The sequence below is a fragment of the Lipophrys pholis genome (genome assembly GCF_963383615.2).
Source record: "Lipophrys pholis genome assembly, chromosome: 3".
Taxonomy (NCBI): Eukaryota; Metazoa; Chordata; class Actinopteri; order Blenniiformes; family Blenniidae; genus Lipophrys; species Lipophrys pholis.
Genome location: NC_137627.1, coordinates 20,846,664 through 20,868,969, shown reverse-complemented (window position 1 = coordinate 20,868,969; position 22,306 = coordinate 20,846,664). Strand labels below are relative to the sequence as shown.

General features: G+C 40.6%; 1 protein-coding gene across 2 annotated transcripts; it reads right to left on the bottom strand.

Annotated features, from left to right (window-relative positions):
- Positions 1-1,244: 1,244 nt before the first annotated feature.
- On the bottom strand, positions 1,245-21,489 carry unc119a1 (unc-119 lipid binding chaperone a1). Of its 2 annotated transcripts, none has more exons than XM_080459021.1 (5): positions 21,008-21,489; positions 5,635-5,748; positions 5,275-5,368; positions 2,512-2,684; positions 1,245-2,264 (listed from the first exon to the last, which is right to left on the bottom strand). In XM_080459021.1, exons 1-5 carry the CDS (start codon positions 21,129-21,131, stop codon positions 2,152-2,154), a joined length of 618 nt encoding a protein of 205 aa, XP_080315147.1. In that variant the 5' UTR covers positions 21,132-21,489; the 3' UTR covers positions 1,245-2,151. The 2 variants fall into 2 exon arrangements, with proteins under 2 accessions (XP_080315147.1, XP_080315146.1); XM_080459020.1 differs by having other exon boundaries at positions 1,254-2,264; positions 2,506-2,684; positions 21,008-21,281.
- Between the last annotated feature and the right edge of the window lie 817 nt (positions 21,490-22,306).

The following is a 22,306-nucleotide window of genomic DNA, read 5'->3' as shown; positions in this document are numbered from 1 at the left end:
ATGAACTTTAGGTCATGGCAGAAATAATGAGATTGTAGAAGAGGCAGAAATGAGTAATCTAGGAGTAGGGCTGCTACTCAGCCATACAGAAAGCCTCCCGGTCTCCTCAGACAGGAGTTGTTCCTGGTATAACTGACTGGTACGAGGCCCTGATGTCAGTTTAGGACTTGTTGGAGAGACCGTGCTGCTCATTTGGTTGGCTTGGTGTCCCTTTGGGGACAGGGATTACTAAGCTTCTTTGCTCTCCATAGTGCCTTCCCTGACCTCATCTGAGTAGCCAAGAAAGACAATGGAAGTCTGATTTATACTAAAACCAAAATATTATACTCGACAAAAATGTTTGACCTCTTACCACCACAAATGAAAACAATAAAACAGTCAAATCCAATTGACGTGAACTCAAACCTACGTTTTCTTCTATTGGGTGTACAAAAGATTAACTTCTGCACTGAAATTCCAATTCCAATTTGGCAAATTAAGTTTGTGTAGTTTCTGATGGCACAATATTTGTTTCAAGTAGGTTGCTGTGGAAACAATGCAGTGAGGCTTTTGTCACAGCAGGTGGCAGCAAAGCTTCACAGCCTGCAGCTTGAGGCGTGTGCAGAATAATTCCCAGACAACAGTCACTGCTTTAAATGTCTTATAACTTTAAGAATTAGAGTCCAGAATCCAAACATAAACCTAATGGCTCAGCGTAGTGGGATAATACCAGAGTATCTAAAGAAAAGCCATGGACACAAAGGTGTCACAGAGCACATTGTCTGTTTCCTGCTTTATTTTGAAGTCTTGTGCCGCCTCTCGTTTCAGGCTCCTTGACTTCCCCTCCCCATGTCTGAATTGTTCCCTGCCCTAATGTGTTTCACGTGTGCCTGAGTGTGTGATTGTCTGCACCTGGTGGCTGCACTATAAGCTGGGCATCAGTTCTGGGTCTTGTTGCCAGTTGGTCTGTGTTGTTTCACCAGCCGTGTCAACTTTCTTCTTCTTCCAAGTCTCATCGTTTTGGTCTTTTTCTGTCCAACCGAGATCCCTGTCCAGCTCTCGACTGACATTCACTGTCCTTCTCCTGCACGACCTTCGCTCTGCTACAGAGTTCTCCACCTTCCTTTCCCCCCTAAGAACCAATAGACAACTTTCTCACTACCTGGTGTGTCCGGCCTTTGAGTCCATGCTTCACCTGTTTATAAAGGGAGATCATGCAAAGTTCATATAGAGAGGTCCCCAAACCTGGAATCACATTTACAGTCAAGCTTTTTCACAAAAAAATTAGATTTATTGCAGTGATGGAACTTCACCTGTCAAAACTTTACATACATTTTCATCTCGTAGTGAAACCAGAGAGCTTCATTTAAGTATACACAGTGTTTCATTTCTACAGAGGACGTACTGGATATCAAAATTCCTTTCTGACTAAGTTTTTTTTCTGACACTTAAAAATTGCTATTTATTCAAAAATACTTCGGTTTTTGTAGTTCTACGTATCTAGAAACATTAAACAAATGACACTTTCACATAGACAGGGTACACATGGCTGTCATTCAACGGGACATTGACAGATCACAGGAGGAGGGCGACCGACTCGTTCAGATGTGTGCTACTACAAATTTAAGAAACTGTAAAATGTAATGAAACTCCTATACAAACTATATACTGTAAATATACAATTTGCTCAATTGTGATTCATTTTTAGGTGACATTTCTGCCTTTGTGTAACGGACATGTCGTTGGATTTGTGAGGACAAACAAGATGCCTGCTTCCCTTCATATTTCTGTTATTTATGACTAAAAAAGAGTTTTCCTGATGATCAAGTTGAGCCCACATATACAGACTGAATCTGACAGTATGTACAGACTCTGCATGTATTTACTTCCCACACACTCACACAAGCTGATGCAGAATGTTGAAAAATCTGTCAGAATTCTATGTTCCTGCAAAAAGAGGCAAAAAGGAGAAATCTGTTCGGCCAGGCAGTTTGAGTACCTGAGCAGAAATGCATTGAGCTAACACGAGTGAGCAAACGAGAGGTTTTAATGCCGGTAATTTGTCCATCAGTTTGTCCGTTTCCGGACCTGTGTTGATAGCTAGATGATTGGAAATGTCTCTAACAGGTAGGAGGAGAAGTCGGAGGGAGAGGCTGGAGGCTGCAGGTCTTCCTATGGTCCCCCGCTATAGGAATAATCTGCTTTGTTGTGCATCACCAGCTTGTTGTCCACAAAGTAGAAGCTGTCAGACTGTGTTTCGTACGGGTGCAGGATCATCTCACGCACTGAGAAGGGAGAAAAAAGCAACACTCAGGGTTTTGTAACATCAAATCCTCTCTGTGTGGGTGTGTGTTGTCTGTTGTGGTTACCACTGTGTTGGAGCCTGGCGTGTGTGTGTGTGTGTGTGTGTGTGTGTGTGTGTGTGTGTGTGTGTGTGTGTGTGTGTGTGTGTGTGTGTGTGTGTGTGTGTGTGTGTGTGTGTGTGTGTGTGTGCGTGTGTGTGTGCGTGTGTGTGTGTGTGCGCACACTCACTGATGTCCTCAGACAACGCCGGGAACTCGTAAATGTGCTCGCATGTGTTCTTGCTGCTGGGCATACAGAAGCCGAACTCAAAATCGAAGCTCTTTAGCAGCTGATCGCGGAAGTAGTGTCTCTCAATCATGCGGAAGTTGTTGATGGGGGTGTCTCCCACTGTGAACTCCACTCTGCAGAGAGACGAGGAGAGAACGGAATGCAGTCAGAGGAAAAAACAGAAACACTCTTGTCTGCTCAAAGGTCTGTTTTATGCAAGCGTGCAATGCAGCTTATTTCACTTCCATTAGCTCTATGTGATAAACCAAAACAACTGCTGTCTGCAATATGGCAACACAGCAACAGCAACAGCAACAGCAACAACAACAACAACAACAACAACAAAGTACATTACAGTAGAACAGTCAGGAGATGAAACTAGTTGTAAACAATCCCACGTTTGATTCAGATTATCTAAACTCATAGAGAAGTTATTGGTGTGATGTCATGAAAGGGTTAATATTTTGGGTGCACTGGTGAAAACCAGCACGATGGGAATGTGGGAGATTAGAGCCTTTCTTTCTCCTCATGTATGCCAGTTTTTCCAGAAGTGATCGAAATAAATAGGCAGGATGAAACTAATACTTAACATACACGTTATTCAGAAATGAATGGAATGTGAAATATTAAGACACATTCAAACTATGAAAAATAGCTTTAGTGCAAATCTATTTGGAAGTGGTAGATATAAGCTTTTTATTAATATAAACTGTATATTTTGAAGTAAGAACTTATCTAGTAATACTAAAAACAAATTAACAAGAGAATCTTTCCATGTGAAATGTACTATGAAGTCCAGCATTCATGTAAAGATTAATACCTGCACATGCCTGCATATACCTGTGGATCCTTCATGTGGCCAATGGCAAATAAACTCACTTCCCCAAATGGATCTATTAAATGCCTTTAGTGGCAGTCCCAATGTGTACAACAAAAATCCATATATCATGTTTCACTCACTGATTATTGGTAGCATTCTGTATTTCACTCAAATATGCTCCCTGGGTGATAAAGACAAAGGCAATCTTCTTAAACCACAATCGTGACCTTTAACCTGTCAGCTGTGTAGTGAATGGTTGATTGGGGACGTTTGGGGGAAAGATGTCCAGTAAAACTCCCTACTTGAACTTTCAAATTCATCCTTTGTCAATGCAAGGTCACCATTACTTATAAAACCAAAGCTGAAAAAAAGCAATGTGATTAATCAATACACGGTATAAAGTGGCTTAAACCCAGCAACAAAACACATATATTTTGAGAGGCAATCATCCAGCTTGAGTTATATTTGAAATACATTGATCTTCCTCGTCAGATCCAGACGAACAGTCTGTCGGTAGTTGGAGGTCAGGCAGTCTCAGAATATGAGCGCGATGATGAATACCATTCAGAAACACTGACGGTGTCTGAATAAGCAGGTGGACCGGACTGCTCTGTACGTTCACACGATTCGGCAGCCTGTTGCCCCCCAATCCTGAAGCCCACACAACTCCTACATCCAGTATGTGGCTTCTGTCAGAGCAGCAGGGCTGACCAGACGTTGTTGCGTCATAGCTGAATGGCCCGTAGACGTTTGTACTCGCCGTGCCTTCTTTGTGGCGTTTCTATTCTTCATTCTTATTACTAAGTTCTTTAGCACAGTGTCAAACATCTGCTCACCAAAAAGATTCTGTCATGTAAATGAGATTATGACATTTTTGCTTCAGGCTTCTCTTCTACATGTGCATTTGTCAATCTTCTGTACCATTTTATCCAAACTCAGCTGATTATGGGTGAAGGCAGGGTACATCCTGGACAGTACATCACAGGACTACCATAGAGTCAACTTGGAATCATCTGCACAGGGAGAACATGCAAACACCACGCAGAAAGAACCTCAGAGCACACCCTAGACTTGAACCAGGAACATTGAAGCCACTATGAGAAAAAAAAAAATCCAATGTACAACTACTTGTAATGTCACTGAATATCATTTCATGGTGCCTTGATCCAAAACTACAAACATATCATCATGGTTAGACACCAGTTCATTCAGAATACTGAATAAAAATGCAAATACAATACATGTAAGGGAGTTGGCAACTTTCAAAAGACTTTGTAAATCATTTTTGTCTTCCAAATGCTAACTTCTCAGTTTTCCATCCAGTGTAAACCCGTTTAAAGTATCAATTAACCAACTATGTAAACTATATGAAATTACATTTTAAAATCGTCCGGCTTACATTAAGCATTGGGGGTGAAGTAACTTCCTGTGTAGAGGTGCGGCACACAATAAAGATTCAGTTTTACATACTGCATAAAGTCGTTTAACGTGTCAATTCACTGACTATGTAACTTTACAAAATGATGTTTTAAAATCCACGGGCTACTTCATGCAGAATAAATACATGAAACAATGGAGGTGACGTAACTTCCTGTATGGAGGTGCGGCACATGGAGGAGATTCCATTTGACATACTACATAAAAATCATTAAAAGAGTCAATTGACCAAATATGTAATTATATAAAATTGTGTTTCAAAATCTACCGGCTACTTTATGCTGAAAAAACGCACAAATGCAGTGTAGGTGAAGGGAATTCCTGCGGAGAGGTACGTCAGTGTACCACGAAAAAGATTACTTCCTTTTTAAAGATCACGTGACTTTTGGTATGGCGTGGAGAGATGGCGGCCCCCCCGCTGTCTGCAGTTAGGTGCTCTTGTAAACAATTGCAACATGCAGACTTACGTGGCTCCAACCTGCCGCAACTGCAGGAAGGCCGGGGTGAACTGGTATCTGACGAAACGACCGGCATTGGGGTCAGACTGTTTCTTTCCTCCTGCTTCAGGAGAGAGAGAGAGAGAGAGAGAGAGAGAGAGAGAGAGAGAGAGAGAGAGAAAGAGAGAGAGAGACTTTAGTTAAAAACTTCCTTTAACTCGTCAGTTGAGTCTCACATTGAGAATATGAAACACTTGATAGGAAGTATCTTCATCCGCTCAATCTGTGCAGAGTTTAAAAGCATCTAAAAACGTGTATACATAAGCATCACGCCAGCACCTTTCATGACATTTCTGTTATTTAAAATGTTTTGTTCTTGTCCCAGCTGACCTGGTGTGGGGGGTTTGGTGATCTCGAACAGCACCGTCCCTGTTTCCATGTCCCGGATCTTAAACCTGGTGAAGTCGATCATATGAACGTTTTCTTCTGGTGAACAGAGGTAATCTGAAAAAAAAAAAAGAAAATTCATAGATTATAGCGTAAGTCAAACAAAGTGTTTCTATCAGATAAAAAGTAGAATGACTCAGCGCCGAGGTGCAGTGAGAGCTGCTGGTGTCTGCAGGTCTAAACTGGTCTCATTTACATTCATTAAAGCCTCCGCTGAGCTGAATACATTCTTCTGACCTTTTTTTTTTGGGGGGGGGGGTGTTTGCCTCTGTAACCTCATATCACTTGCAGAAACACCCCCTGTTTTAATACCAAAAAATCTAAATTAAAACACACTGAGAGAAAAGGGTGACGACACAATACACAACCAAACAGTCCGCTGCGCTTCTGGGAAACCAGACAGCTGCTTATGTCACACATTGTGAAGGGTTACTCCCTCTAACAGTGCCACTTACTAAAAGCAGAATGAGAATACGCAAGAAATGTCATGTCATCTTATGTGACTCCCGCCTGTGCCAGTGCACTCTGACTCGAAATGGACCTATGAAACATATTTTATCGCTTGAGCAGCCACAAACACACACTAGTCAAATGTCAGACACACTCATACCAGTAGTGACAGCTGCCATGCAAGTTGCTCACTGTGGGAGAAACTTGGGGTTTAGTGTGTTTGATGCATGGGCCGAGGAGAAAGGAAATCGAACCGCTGACCGTAGGCCTCTGAGAATTGAACTACAGCTGCCTTTGCGTCCGTTGTGGGTTTGCTAAGTGATTCTTCCCAATAACAATCGTCAACATCATCATCACGAATAAAGGTTTTGTCATCACGAGCAAAGTTTTACTAGCTGATTGATGATTGCGGAGCTCCTCCTGTGCTCTCTGATGCATGTCAAGATTTCTGGAGTTTAAAACTCAATTCAAGAAGAGCTAAAGTTCAAATAAATGAAAGTAAATTATATATGCCTCGAGAATTAAATATCGCTGGAAACATTTGGGCATAAGTTCAATTGATTTTACACATTTTAGTCAGGTTTTATAATCAACTTGTATAATGTTTTTCACATGCAATACAGGCAGAAACTTTAATCACTAAATCCATCCATCCATCCATCCATCCATCCATCCATCCATCCATCAATCAGGAGAACTGCAGGATGGAAAAGAAAAAATACCATATACAATGAACATTTTGTATAAAATGCAGATGTAGAACAAGCCAGTCACCCAACACCTCTCTGAAGAAAAAACTCTTTAGTTGGCTTTGAAGACTCTGCGGCAAGTCTGTGCATCAATGGAGACGACTGATAGATCATTTATATGGACGTGTAGAATCCACTCCATTTATTTCAGAGAAGTGTGATAGGAGCTGGAGTTGATAATGGCTGACACAGGCTGAAGTGCAGTCGACAACACAAAAACCTAGAGACAATCACCTACACACACATCCAGACAATTTAAACTAGTCAATACTTTTTCAATGAAGGTAATCGTCACTTGATTACATTATTACTTGATTCAACCAATTAAAAAACTGTTGATATCTGGAGATAGTATTTCAAACCCGGGTTTTGAGCAATTTGAATACATTTATTCATTTTGTGTGAGACAATATCGGACCTTGGTTGGGCATGTCTTTAGATTGTGGGGGGTAGCACACATCGGCACATCATTTTGAACCAAGATATTACCGCTGAATCAACAGGATGAACCACTGGACCACCTGGTCGCTTTAAGACTGAATTAAGATTGAATCCCACAACCAACTACCAAAGAAGATGTCAGTCTGTGTGATGAATATATTTTTGTGTATGAGCATATGAGCATTGAAAATAAATCCATAAATAAAAAATACTTGAAAATCTAAAGAAAGTCTCTTGATTCCCATGTTTATTTTTTATATAAAAAACTAATTATATTTGATATTTAAAGTCCTGATTCTGAAAAAAATGAAATAAAAGAATGATGCATTTATCTTCATTGTTTTCATTGAGTGCTACGGAATTTACAGTTAGAAAAGTTGTTCAATAAACCTTTGTTCACTTTTTTCATTTACAAATGTTATTATATTGACAGTTTTGGTCATATCAGCTGTGTGTGTGTACAGTATATATATATATATATATATATATATATATATATATATATATATATATATATATATATATATATATATATATATATATATATGTATATATATACTGTCCAAACGTGTGCATGTGTACTTTGCCTATGTGTACATTTAATTAATCCGTGCGTGTGTGTGCGTGCAAATGTGTGTGTGTGTGTGTGTGTGTGTGTGTGTGTGTGTGTCCATTTGAGCATGCATGTGCAGGCATGTGTGAGACACTCCCGTCCCAACGGGGCAGGATTAAACCTAAGAGGCTTATTGTGTTTTACCCTCACATGGACTGAATAGTCGTGAAGGAAGCAAGCACACGCACACGCACACGCACACGCACACGCACGCGCACGTGCACGTGCACGTGCACACACACACACACACACGCTCCAAGTGCTCCACACGTTTACTATCTCATTAAGGTTATGCTGAGGTCAGGTATTATTAGTGGTTTTAGTTGCATAAGGTTCAAAGGTTTTTTCATTGATCCCATCAAATGCCGGAGATCTATAATATTCACCATATGTACTGTTAACAAATGTATGCATGCATGTGTTTACACACACACACGCACACACACACACACACACACACACACACACACACACACACACACACACACACACACACACACACACACACACACACACACACACACACACACACACACACACACACACACGCACACACAGTCTCTACTATTTCTGAGGGTTAAGGAGCAGATGGCCCACACAGGCTTTAGCCACCTGCTCTAAGATATTTATAGACCTTTTCATAAATGCCTGGTACCTTGTCTGAAGACAAGTATTGAGTGCTTCTGACTTAATGTAGAGGACACAGTACAGTAATGTGAACACTGATGTAAAACGATGTGGTGGAAAACTTAGATGGAGTTGGAAGATGAAAGCTTACTAGGATTGTTTGTAGATTTAATACACATTAGACCTACAAAACTATTACTTCTCACACTGCAACTGAAGGAAACATCCCGCACAATACTTATGTAATCTACTTTAAAATCATAAGTGACAACAACTGAGTAAATCCACAGTTTGTAATAATATTCAAACCTTTCTATCTGTATAATTAGAACTAAATATTTAATCTCTTGCTGTATCAACATTTACCATCTTGTAATATTTACTTTGGTTTTTGTGTGAAAAATTTGCCTTGAACAGATATTCCAAACCAGTAAGTTGAATTGAATGTCACTGCGAGCAAGAACCAACACTCTGTGTAGTTCTTATGAAGAATACAGTCTTTTTTTTAGAATGTTGTGGTGTGAATAATGTACTTGTAGCTTTAGATAGATAGATAGATAGATAGATAGATAGATAGATAGATAGATCTTAATTATTGTCATTCAAAAATATACACCACAGGTGGATCAGTGAATGAAATTACTTTGCAAAAGGCTCATACTTAATGCTTTAGTGTCTAAAAACAAAAACACACTGTAAAATGTATAAAACACACATATTAAACAGGGTTAGGGTTAGGGTTCATTAATGTCAGACTATCATCTTGCATTTTTAAAATTTGTGAGGTAAGAATATGTCTAAAAGGCACACTGATATACTTACAGGTATAATACAAAATAAAATTATATATATTTTTCTCCATCCATCCATCGAGCCATCATTAATGCTACTTTAACCAATTTGAGGTAGCAGAAGGGTGGAGACGATTCTTGGAGCAAATAGGGTACACACACACACACACACACACACACACACACACACACACACACACACACACACACACACACGCACACACACACACACACACACACACACACACACACACACACACACACACACACACACACACACACACACACACACACACACACACACACACACACACACACACACGGTTACCTCAATTGCATGCTTTTGGACCATTTGAGGAAACGTGAGGGAAACCCATCCACACAAAAACTCACATGTAAACACTATCTGGAGTCCACACTCACACTGGTGGTTTTCTTGCTATGGGGGCGATGATATGTATTTTTGTTTTCCACTGTTTCTCCCATCAAGTCACCATCAAATTAACCGACAGACTTCATTTGAATTATGAACTCTGCTATATTTTTACACCCTTCTTTTGTGAGTGAAGCTGGTGCCTCCTCCTGCTCATGCCCAGTGTGTTGAACTTTGCACCTCTCTGGTGGTGATTCGCGGTTCGGCGCTGTCACTGTGTATCCATGTTGAGTGTTTCCATGTTTCCATGGTGAATGTCACAAGCTTGGCACAAGAGGTTTCCAGGGGACGCTGCTCTCACTCCAAAATGCAAAATCTCTTTATGATGCATGTTTTTTTTTTAACACTGGTAAGAGGGTTAAAGAGCTTCCGTTCGATGGAGTGCCCTCTAGTGTCATTATAGTTAATGTCAGGTGCTTATCTGCTCTGAGAACATTACTTTAAGCCTACTGCTGGTCGGGGACTGCTTCTCTTTTGAAGGCAAAACTTTTTAACGCTGGATTTGCATGAACGTCTGCCTCCTATAAGGGCTGCATGCAATAACTGCAGAGAGTTAGTATGTGGTGACCCCAAGAGGTCAAATCATCATCTTAACTGGAAGTCAATCAAAAACTGGATTATATATGGTTACATAACACTGTGCAAAACTCCCATGAGTTCTCAGAACTCATCACTGCATGCTTGGTCTTCTTCTACCACAGATACGAGCATCTACAGCATGATTTATACACACCAATAGGCCCCGATAATCCTATTTAATAAGACACAGTTTTATAATGCCAGTGACTCAGGGAGCGAAGCGCTTCCACTCTGTATCATAAGCTCAAAATAGCTGTATGTAATTGGAGCCTCAATATTATTTTTAAAGAGGATGTTTTTGATATGCGACAACGTTGCAATCCTGCTCAGACTGTGAAGTGAAGCCTGGGAACAAATGAACTGAATAAACAAGCACATATTTCTATGGACTTTTCTTGTCATGCCGGACAACTTTAATCATTGTGATCATTGTAAATCTCAGTCCTGTCTTCTGCAGGGTCACTTTAAAATAATCTATTATAAAAACAGAAGCTAATTTAATGGGAAGGAATGAAAACATTTGTCTCTAACTTCAATCAAGATGAGTGTATTTGAAATGTTCTACCTTGAAATAAACCCAGTAACAGTTTTTGGAGTAATATGAGAAATTTTAATTCATATAATTCCCATTCAGACCACAATCCTATACCATTACTTGGGGGAAAAAATATTTAATTAAAAAAAAAAATGGTTCAGATTGTAACGTGTGGGGCTATATGTGGGTTACTGTCTGCTAGCTGTATGAAGTTTAAGATACAACTCGTACATACTGTATTATATATTTCTATTGAAACAAAAGCCAAAACACGCATCACAATGTAAATTTAAGTATTATTTAGTATTTAAGTACTAATGAAAAGATGAGGTGACCAGAATTTGATTTTAAAGCAAGAGGACAATTGATCTGACTTTGAGATACTTACTACTGTATTACTTACTTGTATTATTACTTGTTATTACTTAATACTAAACTTTACCCAAAGATGCTTCATCATTTACATATTTAAATCCTGTATGGATAGAAAATCACATTTTTCAGGGGTTTTCATCGGTTAATCAATATGGTTTACAATACCTAAAACAAATAATAATCAATGTGACCGACAGACAGACAGACAGACAGACAGACAGACAGACAGACAGACAGACAGACAGACAGACAGAACCGCCACTCCCTTGTGTTTTTTTTTATCTTGTTGGCAGATTAGAAGAAATGCTTTCTCAGTGAAGTAGAGTATGTACAGTACTGTAGTATAAAGTTCCAGTCAATTTCAATACATGCTTGTAAATATTATACACTTTTCCAACCCCTGAGTTGAACCTTTGGGTGGACCATGTGAGGCAGGAACCCCTAAACTGTGTCTGTATTGTAAAGCTGCTGCACTAGCATTATGCGGAATATATTTAAAATAATTGTATTTATTGAAGTTTGAGATTGTAACATACATGAATGAACCTGTGATCCACATTGCTGTTTTTTTTAGTAGGGCGAATTGAACAAAAATAGCTCTCAAACAATCTTACCATCGTGATAACGTCTGGTTTCCTGCATGCATTTCTATGCAAACATCTTATCAGCCATGAATAAAGTAAATAATAGAATAGGTCAAATTAACAACATAAAGGAAATAAACTCAGATTAAGCCTATGAAGAACAACATTTCTAGGGACAAAATATTTGTCATGCAATGAACCGATCATCGCTGATATAGCAATAAATACAATTTTTGAGGATGAAAAGCACTTTGAAGCCGTCTTGTGTGGCTGTCAGTCAGCTTGATCTCGTCGTGGGCAGATGACCGATAGATGTATTTCATGAATCAGAGATGGCCACTCGCCAAAACCCACTGAAAAAGACAGATGGAGCACGTCGTCTGATAACACAGCCAATGAAGTCACTCTCACTCAACACGGCGCAATTTTCACTGCTACAGTCAGAAGAAGCTCCAGCGAGGCCGCGAAATGCACTTTGATTTCACAGCCTCTGCACATCGAGCAGCTTGACTGAAGACCGTCGACTGTGCTGCCTTTCAGAGGTTTGTGGCAGTAATTAAAAAAATTAAAAAATTAAAAATCGTCCCTTTTTCGACGCGCAGTGTTTAGTGACAACAAAATGAGGTGTTAGCTGCGGTGGGGGAGAGGGAGGGCTCACTACACAAACTGATTTGAATTGTGGCTCATTTTCTCTAGGAAGGAATGAACAAACACACAGGAAATGACAGAGGAATCCGAAAAATGAGCACAGTGTGCGTGGCAGAGGAATTGTGAAACATCTTGAATATGTTGATGAAGGCTGCCTGTTTTATCGTGCGCAGTTTGTCACAGTCATTTTAAAGGCAAGCCAGGGTGCCAGTTCCACAGTAAGAACAGATGTCTTGGCTTCCACTTTGGGATAATTGAGGATTATTACATGCAGTATTTCTTATTTCGGCCAAAATATTCTCGTTTGTCAAAGTGGCGGGTTTTCAGGCTCCAATAATCAGTGTAATAAACAGCAGCATGGCAATGAGCTCCCAGTGATTTTCAAGTTTACTGAGAAATGTGAACTGAATCCACAAGAAGCAATACAGACCAAGGATTACGTTGACTATCGCTCTCAGTACATAGTGGGAATATCCCGGTTTGATTCTGGCCTTTCTATGTTCACACAGGTGGGATTTCTCTGGATTGTACCACACCATACCACCGACGTGCCCTCCAGTGATCTGACATGGGATACAACAGTGAAGAAGACGACTGGATAGATGAAAAGAAGATATGCAAGATATCCAACCCTCATTGTGAAAATGACAGCGTGTCAATGGAAAAGAGTGAAATGTGCCTCCTTGAAAAACATCAACACGGTGAACTTGCGTGCAGCTCATGTCAAATGCTTTTATGCGATATTGCACAATTGCTTGTTGGAATAAATGTTTTCGGCGATAGGGTGGTGAAATACCTGCTAATATAAAGAACCATGACTTGTAGACATAGTGTTACAGGTAGCTTGTTTAGCTCTTGTGCTTTCTTGGCTTTACTTTAAGGAAACAGCAATAACCATTGTGATTTGTTCAGTGGTGTTTAAAGTACTCAAAGTACTTCATCCTTCATATACGATTTGGCGGACGATTCACAATTGAAGCTAATCTCAGCCTTGTGGTGGCTACTCACATGGTTATCTTTAATATGCTTTGTGTGAACTCTTGGATGAGTTTCGATAGATAAAAATTAAATCAACTTGACAACAAACAATCCGTCCCTGGTTGAATCATTTCAAGGTTTAAAGATGATCTGTTGCAACTTTTATCATTCCTTTAAGGGAAGATTCTAACCATCAGGCTGCACACAGGTCAGGAATAAAGAAAACAGAGAATGCTATGTAATATTCTTGCATTGCGGTGTGTGAAGAATTAAATCATATTAGACTGTGACCTTCCAGGACCAGGAGTGACCACCTCTGATTCATATACCCATCTAACCATCTTCTATATCATTTGATCAAACTTAGGGTCCTAGACAGGTTGCCTGTGTCATGATGCACACTTTCATTTCAGGCTCTTCTTCTGTCTGATTGCTGCTCCCTGCCCTGATGTGTTTCACCTGAGTGTGTGATGTTTGCACCCGGGGACAGCAGTATATATTGGGCTTTTATCATTTGTCTTGTTTGCCGGTTCGTCTGTGGGCCCGTTTACATAGCAAAAACATTTTGTTTACACGTAAACAAAGCTACAAGTTACAGAAAATGATTATATCTGAAAACTCAAATACCTTTGGAGAGATAAACGTCCCAGTATGCAACAGAAGCATCATCAGCATCATATGGGTTTGCCCTGTGTTTACAGTTTGCATCAAGGACTACAGCGTCTGGCCTACTGAGCCTTTCATTCAGCTCTCCATCATAACCAGTTCATCATAGCTCAAAGAGAGAGAGACAAGCAATCAATCACCATTTCACCAATGGGCAATTTATAAACACCAAGCTAAAATGTGTATTTTAGGTCTCTTGAGAAAAAAGGATGCAAATTTCCACACAGGAAGTCAACCCAAACCAGGGACTACCTCGCTATACAAATACCAACTTGGCAAGCACTACACCACTACACAGTCCTACCACCGATTTCCTCTGTTAAAATAACTGCCATGATTGCTCTAAAAATCCTTTTACAATAAACAATTTGTTTAAAGTGACAGTTCTGGTTCAGTGTCTCACAAAACACCATAAAGCCTGTGTTCACTTGCACGCACGCACGCACACGCACGCACGCACACACACGCTCCAAGTGCTCCACTTCACTTCCTTCAACACCGTCACCTAGCAACACTCCTTCTGATAGCGTGCCAGCTCGATTAACTCGTCTTTTCCCTTCCCCTCATCCACCTGCCTGCTCCACAACAACAAGGTGCAGCAGCAAATCAAAAGAAAGTGTCTCGGGGTTTGGTATCAGTGGTATGCAAATGGGAAACGCGCCTCGTCTGGAGTTTGATGATGGTATACCTCCACTCATGGAGGGTCTGCCTTTTTTCTTTTTAACCTGTTTTTACAACCCTGCAGCACAGGGGAGGAAGATGGTGTGAAATGTGAAGCTGTTAAGTGTCATGAATGACTCCAATTACAATATGTGACATGATGGATTACGCGACCTTTTCGTATTCCTGTGGAGAAGCATGGCGTTACCTCTCAACAGAGGCGGTTAAAGACGTTTACTGCAACTGTGCAGTTAAATAAATCTGAAGCCTTATTCAAGTTTAAATTTTTTTTTTCAATGAGTCTTCTCTCACCAATGTCTAGACATTTCAGTCATCAGCACATCAGACTTTTGTTGAACCTAATTATTTCCACTCGATAGGAATAGAAATGCAGTCCTGAAAAGCTCCTGCTGAAAGCAAACAGAGTAAAATTAGCACAAAATCTTGAGTCATGATGTATTCCTGCCTTCAGAAGCTGGTCTGACACCAAAGTCGCGTTCATAAAGAGCGAGCGAGCTGCCACTTTTAGCCTCGTAATCCCAGAGATTAGCTCGGAGTTACTGACTTTCAGCCACAGGGATTGACTTCGCATGCCTTTTTCTTTCCGTTTGACTGTGTGCCTGTTCATCAACGCTGAAACCTTGTGTTGAAATGATCTTGAGAACACCAGGAAGAACCTAGCTGTTTATTTGTCTTCTCTTTATAATAATCCACAGCTGAAGGCAGAAAATTACATTAATGCTGCACGTTAATGTTCATAATGTACAGTGCACCTGTGCATGGCAGGCTGTTTAATGTCTCTCTGTTAACAGCACCTGTAGGCAAACTGGAAAATGGCGAGGTTCACGGAGAGGTTGCAATCTGCAGCTGAATGCAGATGAGATTCTCCTCTCTTATCTTTTCCCGACCAGCTACCACTGAAGGGGAAAAATTTTTCTGTGTGAACGTACACAATGATCTAAGCGTTTTGACTGAGAATGACAGGGAATCATGAAGCCAAAGGGGGGAAAAAGGGGTAAACGATTTCACTGTTTTGGAAATATGAAGGCTATATTTAATGATTCATTTCTTCTCTGGATATGAAGCTGCATCCAGGATAGGGTTTTGTTATGGCACCATGAAGGCTGAAAAGAAATATGGTGGTCTGTGATAGTAATCACCTGACCAATTCATTATCATTGGTTACTGCTGCTCACTGTACGCCATGCTCAAAACGTAGAATTCATGTATTAGTCCATTTTCTTGACCCATTTTAACTAATTTAGGGTAATGGGGTTGACACACGTTCACACCCGGGGCAGTTTAGAGACCCCAGTTCACCCGATACTCTTTGGATTGTGGCAGGAAACAAAAGTACTTGGAGAGAAAAAAAACCCCAACATAAATACACAGGGAGAACAATGCAAACTGCACCGAAAAGGGCAACAAGCTCAGAATCAAACTGGAGATCTTATGAGCAAGAGTGCAAACCACTATACCAGTGACCTGCGAGAGTAACACAACAGAGAGGAAGAGAACATTGTGTGTGTGTGTGTGTGTGTGTGTGTGTGTGTGTGTGTGTGTGTGTGTGTGTGTGTGTGTGTGTGTGGAAAATTAAAGTGGGGAAAATGAAAACCATTTCTTCAACCCTACTCTGTGCCCTTGAGCAAGGCTTCTCAACCCTGAGGGTCTGCACAGCAGCAGCAATTGCTCCAGGAAGCAGTAGTTAAGGTGAACTATGAAGAGGATGGGTGGGAAGTAGATAATCTCCCCAAGGGGATTGGTACAGTAAGTTTAACATGAATCCCATCAGCATATTTAAACATATTATGTGTTATTGAATGGATGTAGCAGGGGAACATCTGGCCTGGGTTTCTGATATCAACACTGCAGAATTTCAAGGGTGCTAAAAGCCAATGTTCTACCATCAATGCTCCTTTGGAAAGGATGAAGTCTTCAGGGAAGAACCTATTTACCTCATATTGATGCTTGAAGGCTTCTTTGCATGTTGGCCTGTCTTGATACGCTTCAGCACCAAAAATCTGAATAAGCCCAAAGAATTACTGATCACACAGGCTGCATATTTCCTTCCTGTGGTTATGTTTCTCCTTCAAATCGATAAGTAAAATGCACATCGTCAGGATTGGCTGCATGGCACAAATACAGTTCCATAACTGCCTAAATCAGTACTGCTCAATCACCCACTCAGACTAAGGCACAGAGCTTTGCACCTTCACTCTAACAAAACAGCTAAATAATGACAGCCTGGTTCAAAAATCCACATTAAACTCGAGTGAGAATGACAATATGTGTGTGTATGACCGATGTGGAGGTAACACACTGCCTCTCTCCCTGTCAGATCACACCGAAAGAATAACCTTGTGACAGCTGTGCATGAGAGATTAAGAACCGGCTGCACCAATCAATTTTAATTAAAGCTGTATCCATTGTGTTGTCAGACATCACAGACTGGCAATCCCACCCTGCATAGCTAAAGCGACGCTCGTTGTCCCTGATTTATTAATGCCATATCATTGATCACCCATTAGTATAAAGGGAACAAAACAGGTTTGAGTAAATTATCTAGATGAAACAAAATTACACATCATTGATCCTTTTGACTCAAAAATAGCCCCAGTCCAACTCCAGGGAATGTCTGAGCATCTTCTTCCAATATATTGTACAATAGAAATCTAATGTTCTGTCATGGTGAATTAGTCTCAGTCTGTATATGTTCTTATAAAATCATAATAGCTTATTTTGATTTATTTTATTAAGGGTGGTGCTGTTTTGATCAAACTTTGTACACTTTCATCAAAGTTAGTTATTTCCATCATTTCAGGTCTCTCATTAGAGCAGAACTGGGCAACATATGGCCCGAGGGCCACATGAAGGCCTTTTGCTGTGCCTGACCAGCCCATAGTGAACCAGTGAGAAATTACACAAGGTACTTTTTGCGGTGTTGAAAATGTACAAATCGAATATCTGCCAAAATAGAATTTTAAATAAAACTTGACCGATGCACAACAGAAACAGCAGCTTATCAAAGCCATGGAACATGACACTTTTTAACAAGGGTAAACTTCATAGTCAGCAGAATTTACTTTACTATTTTTGAAAAATGTAATGACAGCTTAACATTTTCAAATAATTCAAGTGGTCATAAACAACCTGACCCATCAACATGGGTTCTTATATCCGAAAAAATGCAGCGTTTATGACGTAAAAATGTAAACCATATTCAAAAAGAGATTCAGTTTAACTATGTATCAAGAGAAAATGTTCACTCTCAATGAGACATGGCGGACGATAGAAAAGTGGATATAAGTGGCTTACAATTTAACACAGTATGATGTCAAAAACGTAAATAAATGCATATAGTAAATGTGTTATACTGTGATAGTTCCTTTAATATTTAAGTTTCTTTTACAACCTTGTGTAATTTATCTTTACTATTCTGTTGCCCATCAGTAGTTTTGGTCATTCTTGATTTTGGGGTAGAAAATGACAGAGATGTAATGTTGAATTGTTGCAGCAGAGTGTTATTCTCTGTTTGTCTGTGAGCAGGCCGTACATCACCCATCATGCAAACCATAAACTGATAGTCTACCATTTTTCATGTCACAGCGGTGATTCTTGTCAGCCTGGATTATATTTCTTCTGCCGCTCTGCCTGTGTGACAATGAAGCACCGTGCCTCACTTATCAGTGCTGAACCACCGTGACAGACTGGAGCCCCGAAATGGTGGCATTTACTTCCCAAAAGCACGAGTGGAGAAGTCATTTACACTGCAGGATGAGACATTTTCTGCAGCCGTCTTCGCCAGATGTGATTTTCTTTCACACGGCGGTGCTTATCTTTGTAAGTGTTTCTTATGCTCTGTCTCAGACATCCCTGTGCTTTCATGCCTGAGTGCAAAAAAATGGAAATAGATTCAGTAGTAGTTGTATAAAATACAAATACAATCCAGGCACAGTTTAAAGGAAAAGAAACTGGTTGGGAAAATGCATCTTTACTATTTAATCACGTCATTGTTATCGGGTTATATAAAGATAATTTCGTTTGGAGCAAAATCCAGTTAATGAGTTAGTACGAAACACATGCGTGGTATTTCTAATCTCCATTAATTACCTGGAGTGTGTCCCCTTCACTTTAGACTGCTGTGTTCCATCCATCCTGACATAATCCAGATTACATATCGGTGGAGAGGGGAGACTAATGTACCATCATGAGTGATGCAACAATTAGAAAAAAGAATATCCGCCTGACTCCAAGGAAAACAAATTGAGATCCATAGGATTGCCTTTTTCGATATTTGATTTTTACTTTTAGTTTTTGAGAAAAAAATCAAGATAAAAAAGGAACAAAATATAGTGCAACAAGGAGTTGAATATGAAAATAACCCAGCTCAGTATTTGTTTCTGTAGTTTTACGTCCCACATTATGCTAAATTGATTTATAATGGTTTTCTAGCAGTAATTTGTGTCCCCATAGCCTGTGTATGAGGCCCCAGCAGTAAAGAAAGTCTGTCATCTCCTTCACTTGCGATTCAGAGACTTTCCCTTGATGATGTCATGAAGGGAAATAACCACTCCCTCTGGTAGTGTACACTCACTTTGACCCTCCTACAGGTGGATAAAAACTTACAAAGATTACTGATACCCTAAATGAATTCAGTACAATTTGATGAAACATAGCAGTTACCCTTACAGATAGCAGGAGGTAATGTTAGCTACTGGGTAGTAACTTTAACAAAACACTAATTATTCTGAAACTTCCTGCTGCAGCCACAGAGTCTGAACTTCTTCAGAAGCCTCTCCTTCTGGGTCAGATGTTAGATTCGGCTTCAAACTGGTATGGTTAAAAACAACGTTTCCATGAGCCATAGCGATAAATCCACCGAAAACCTTTGCACATGGAACAGCAGAGCTGCCAGGGTTGCCAGATCTGAACTTACTGTTTCCAGGCCAAACACACCCGCCCACCTCAATAAAAACCAGCCCAAATGTCAACCTCTGTAGAAACTGATTTTAAAACCATAAATAAAACTATTATATGCATAGTAAAGAACACATCATAAGCACACAACTGCACAAAAGAAAAAAGGTAACACCAATAGATGCCTCAAGAAGCCAAATTGGGTGGAAACCCACCCAACTGATGTCATTTTTACTTAATTTGAACCATTGTGTGGATCAAGAAATCTGCTATTCAAAGGATAATTTCACTGTATAATCCAGTCCCTTATGTATTTTTATTCAAAATGTTTGGTTAGTTGCTAAACTATACCAAACAGAAAACATAGTGTATAAACTCCTCAGATATTTTAAACAAACGTTTAAATTGGAACCTTATGACCCTAATTAATCTTTCATTGCTTCAACCAACACTGCCTGAGTGTTGAAGAAGTTGATGCAATGAGTCCGTCCATTTTTTGGGGTTTACAGTGTTTACTGTGTTTCAGTATTCCAAACGCCAAATACTACAATACCCATAATCCATCAGTGTTCCCAAGCGCCACAGACGGATAATGTGAAGATAAACAAAGACAAAATTAAGCTCACTCGAAAAAAAGTAAGTAGTTTAAACAAAGAACAATCTTGCCTGATCAAAATAAATAGATTACGCAAAAAAGTTGCCTTGTTTTATTGAAGTAGATCTAGTAGAATATTTTTTTCTCAGTGTCCTTCTCCCTTGCTTGAGCCCATGTGACCCGTATCTATAATAGGAACATGCCATCTTTGACCACTTGTTACCTCAGAGCCACAGGTACTGAGGTGAGGGAGTAGTAGAATTGTTTCCTTCTTCTTTTTTTTACATCAGGATTTGAACTACACACTACAGAATGCTCCAGCACACCCAGCTTCTCTTCCAGTGACTCAATGAATTATCACCCAAAACAAAGACAAACCAAAGCCTCAAACACTATGTAAGTACCAGAGATAAACTTTGCAGAGCAATTTGATGGAGACAATCACTGCTCCTAGACGGTGACTTGCCACTGCGTGTATGTCTGTGTGATATAAAACCATCCAGACAGTCGCTGTCCATGGTACCAATACAAAAGCTCCCGCACACTCAACCAATAACACCAATGCATGTGTGCAGAAAGGCACTTTGAACAAGCAGGCAGCTGCACATGGCTACAGCACACTAATCTCCTCTTACTGGGAGGCTCTAATCGTGCCAATTACAGCAGGTTACTTACTCTTGGTGATCTTTTGCAGCCCGAGCACATCCTCGGGCGTTATTATGGTGTTTTTGCGCAGCTCTTCTTCGGTAGTAGCCGGGATCCCCATGTTTGATGAGTTGCAGCCCTGCTGCACTTTCATGTCCAGCAGCAGAGGGTTGATCGACCTGTCGGGAGCCGGTGCTAGGGGGACGGGGACGGGGGGGGGCGGGGGGTATCTCTCTAATACTCTCGGCGTCTTCGCCGCAGGAGCCCTTGTCGTGCGTCGGAGCCGTTCGGTTTGCGCGCTGGTTAATACGCCGCACGGCGAACAGCGCTCCTACAAGAATAACTCATTCCCCCGTGCCTCCTCCCCTTCTCGATCCGGTAAAAGATAAAAATCAGCTCCCTCCCACCCTCCCTCCCGCACCCGAGGCTCATCGGTTCTCTCACAAGCTATTTAATCCAAATCCTGCGGCTTTAAACCGAGCAGCGGTGCGTGGCCGAGTCCGACCGTCTGCGCGCGCCTCGTCATAGCGCGTGCACGTCCGGAGCACTGAGTAGTTTCTCACCTCCAATATGAGCTCTGCTGCCTCCCGCATGGAGGCTGTTTGGAGACAGATATTACCTCTGAAACCAAGCTGTTCATGCAACCATGTCGGCGTTAACAGAATGACTGAAGAAACCCAGCATGGTTTCTAGAAATACATGTAGACAACCAGGGGATGTAGATGGAAGAAAGGGCTTAACTTAAATGAACTTTAAAGGTCCTCTATTATGGACTTTATAATTGTTTTCCAACAGTATATGTATAGCATGTGTATGAGGCCTCAGAAAGCCTGTGAACTATCATCTGAATTTCTCACTTTGACCCTGCCATACGTAGATGAAAACTTACAAAGAAACATAAATGTGTGGAGATTTCCTTTGGTCAGATTTGTAGAATGTACTTTGCTTTCGTAAGGACTGTATTACTCCCACTCACTGAACCCAAGGAGTACTTTTAACTTTAAAATGTAAAATAATATTATACCTACAACGCAATTGTTGATATTGTACACATATGTCTTGCAAGTGACACTATTCCCATTTTGAATATACACTCACTGGCCACTTTATTATGTACACCTGTCCAACTGATCATTAAAGCAGATTTCTAATCAGCCAATCACATGGCAGCAACTCAATGCATTTAGGCATGTAGACATGGTTAAGGCCCCCGGCTAGCTCAGTTGGTAGAGCATGAGACTCACAAGCTCAGGGTAGTGGGTTTGTGTCCCACTTCGGGCGCCACCTTCCCGTGGGCTCACCACCTGCAGGAAGGTTCTTAATCGGTGC

What these genes read in the sequence shown, in the direction of transcription:
- unc119a1 (XM_080459020.1), bottom strand. Translation starts at nt 21,131, where the DNA reads ATGAAAGTGCAGCAGGGCTGCAACTCATCAAACATGGGGATCCCGGCT. An exon ending in TTGCGGCAGGTTGGAGCCAC is followed by an intron (nt 2,685 to 5,274) that starts GTAAGTCTGCAT and finishes GTCTCTCTGCAG; the next exon opens with AGTGGAGTTCACAGTGGGAG. An exon ending in GTCTGAGGACATCAGTGAGT is followed by an intron (nt 2,265 to 2,505) that starts GTGCGCACACAC and finishes CTCCCTTCTCAG; the next exon opens with TGCGTGAGATGATCCTGCAC.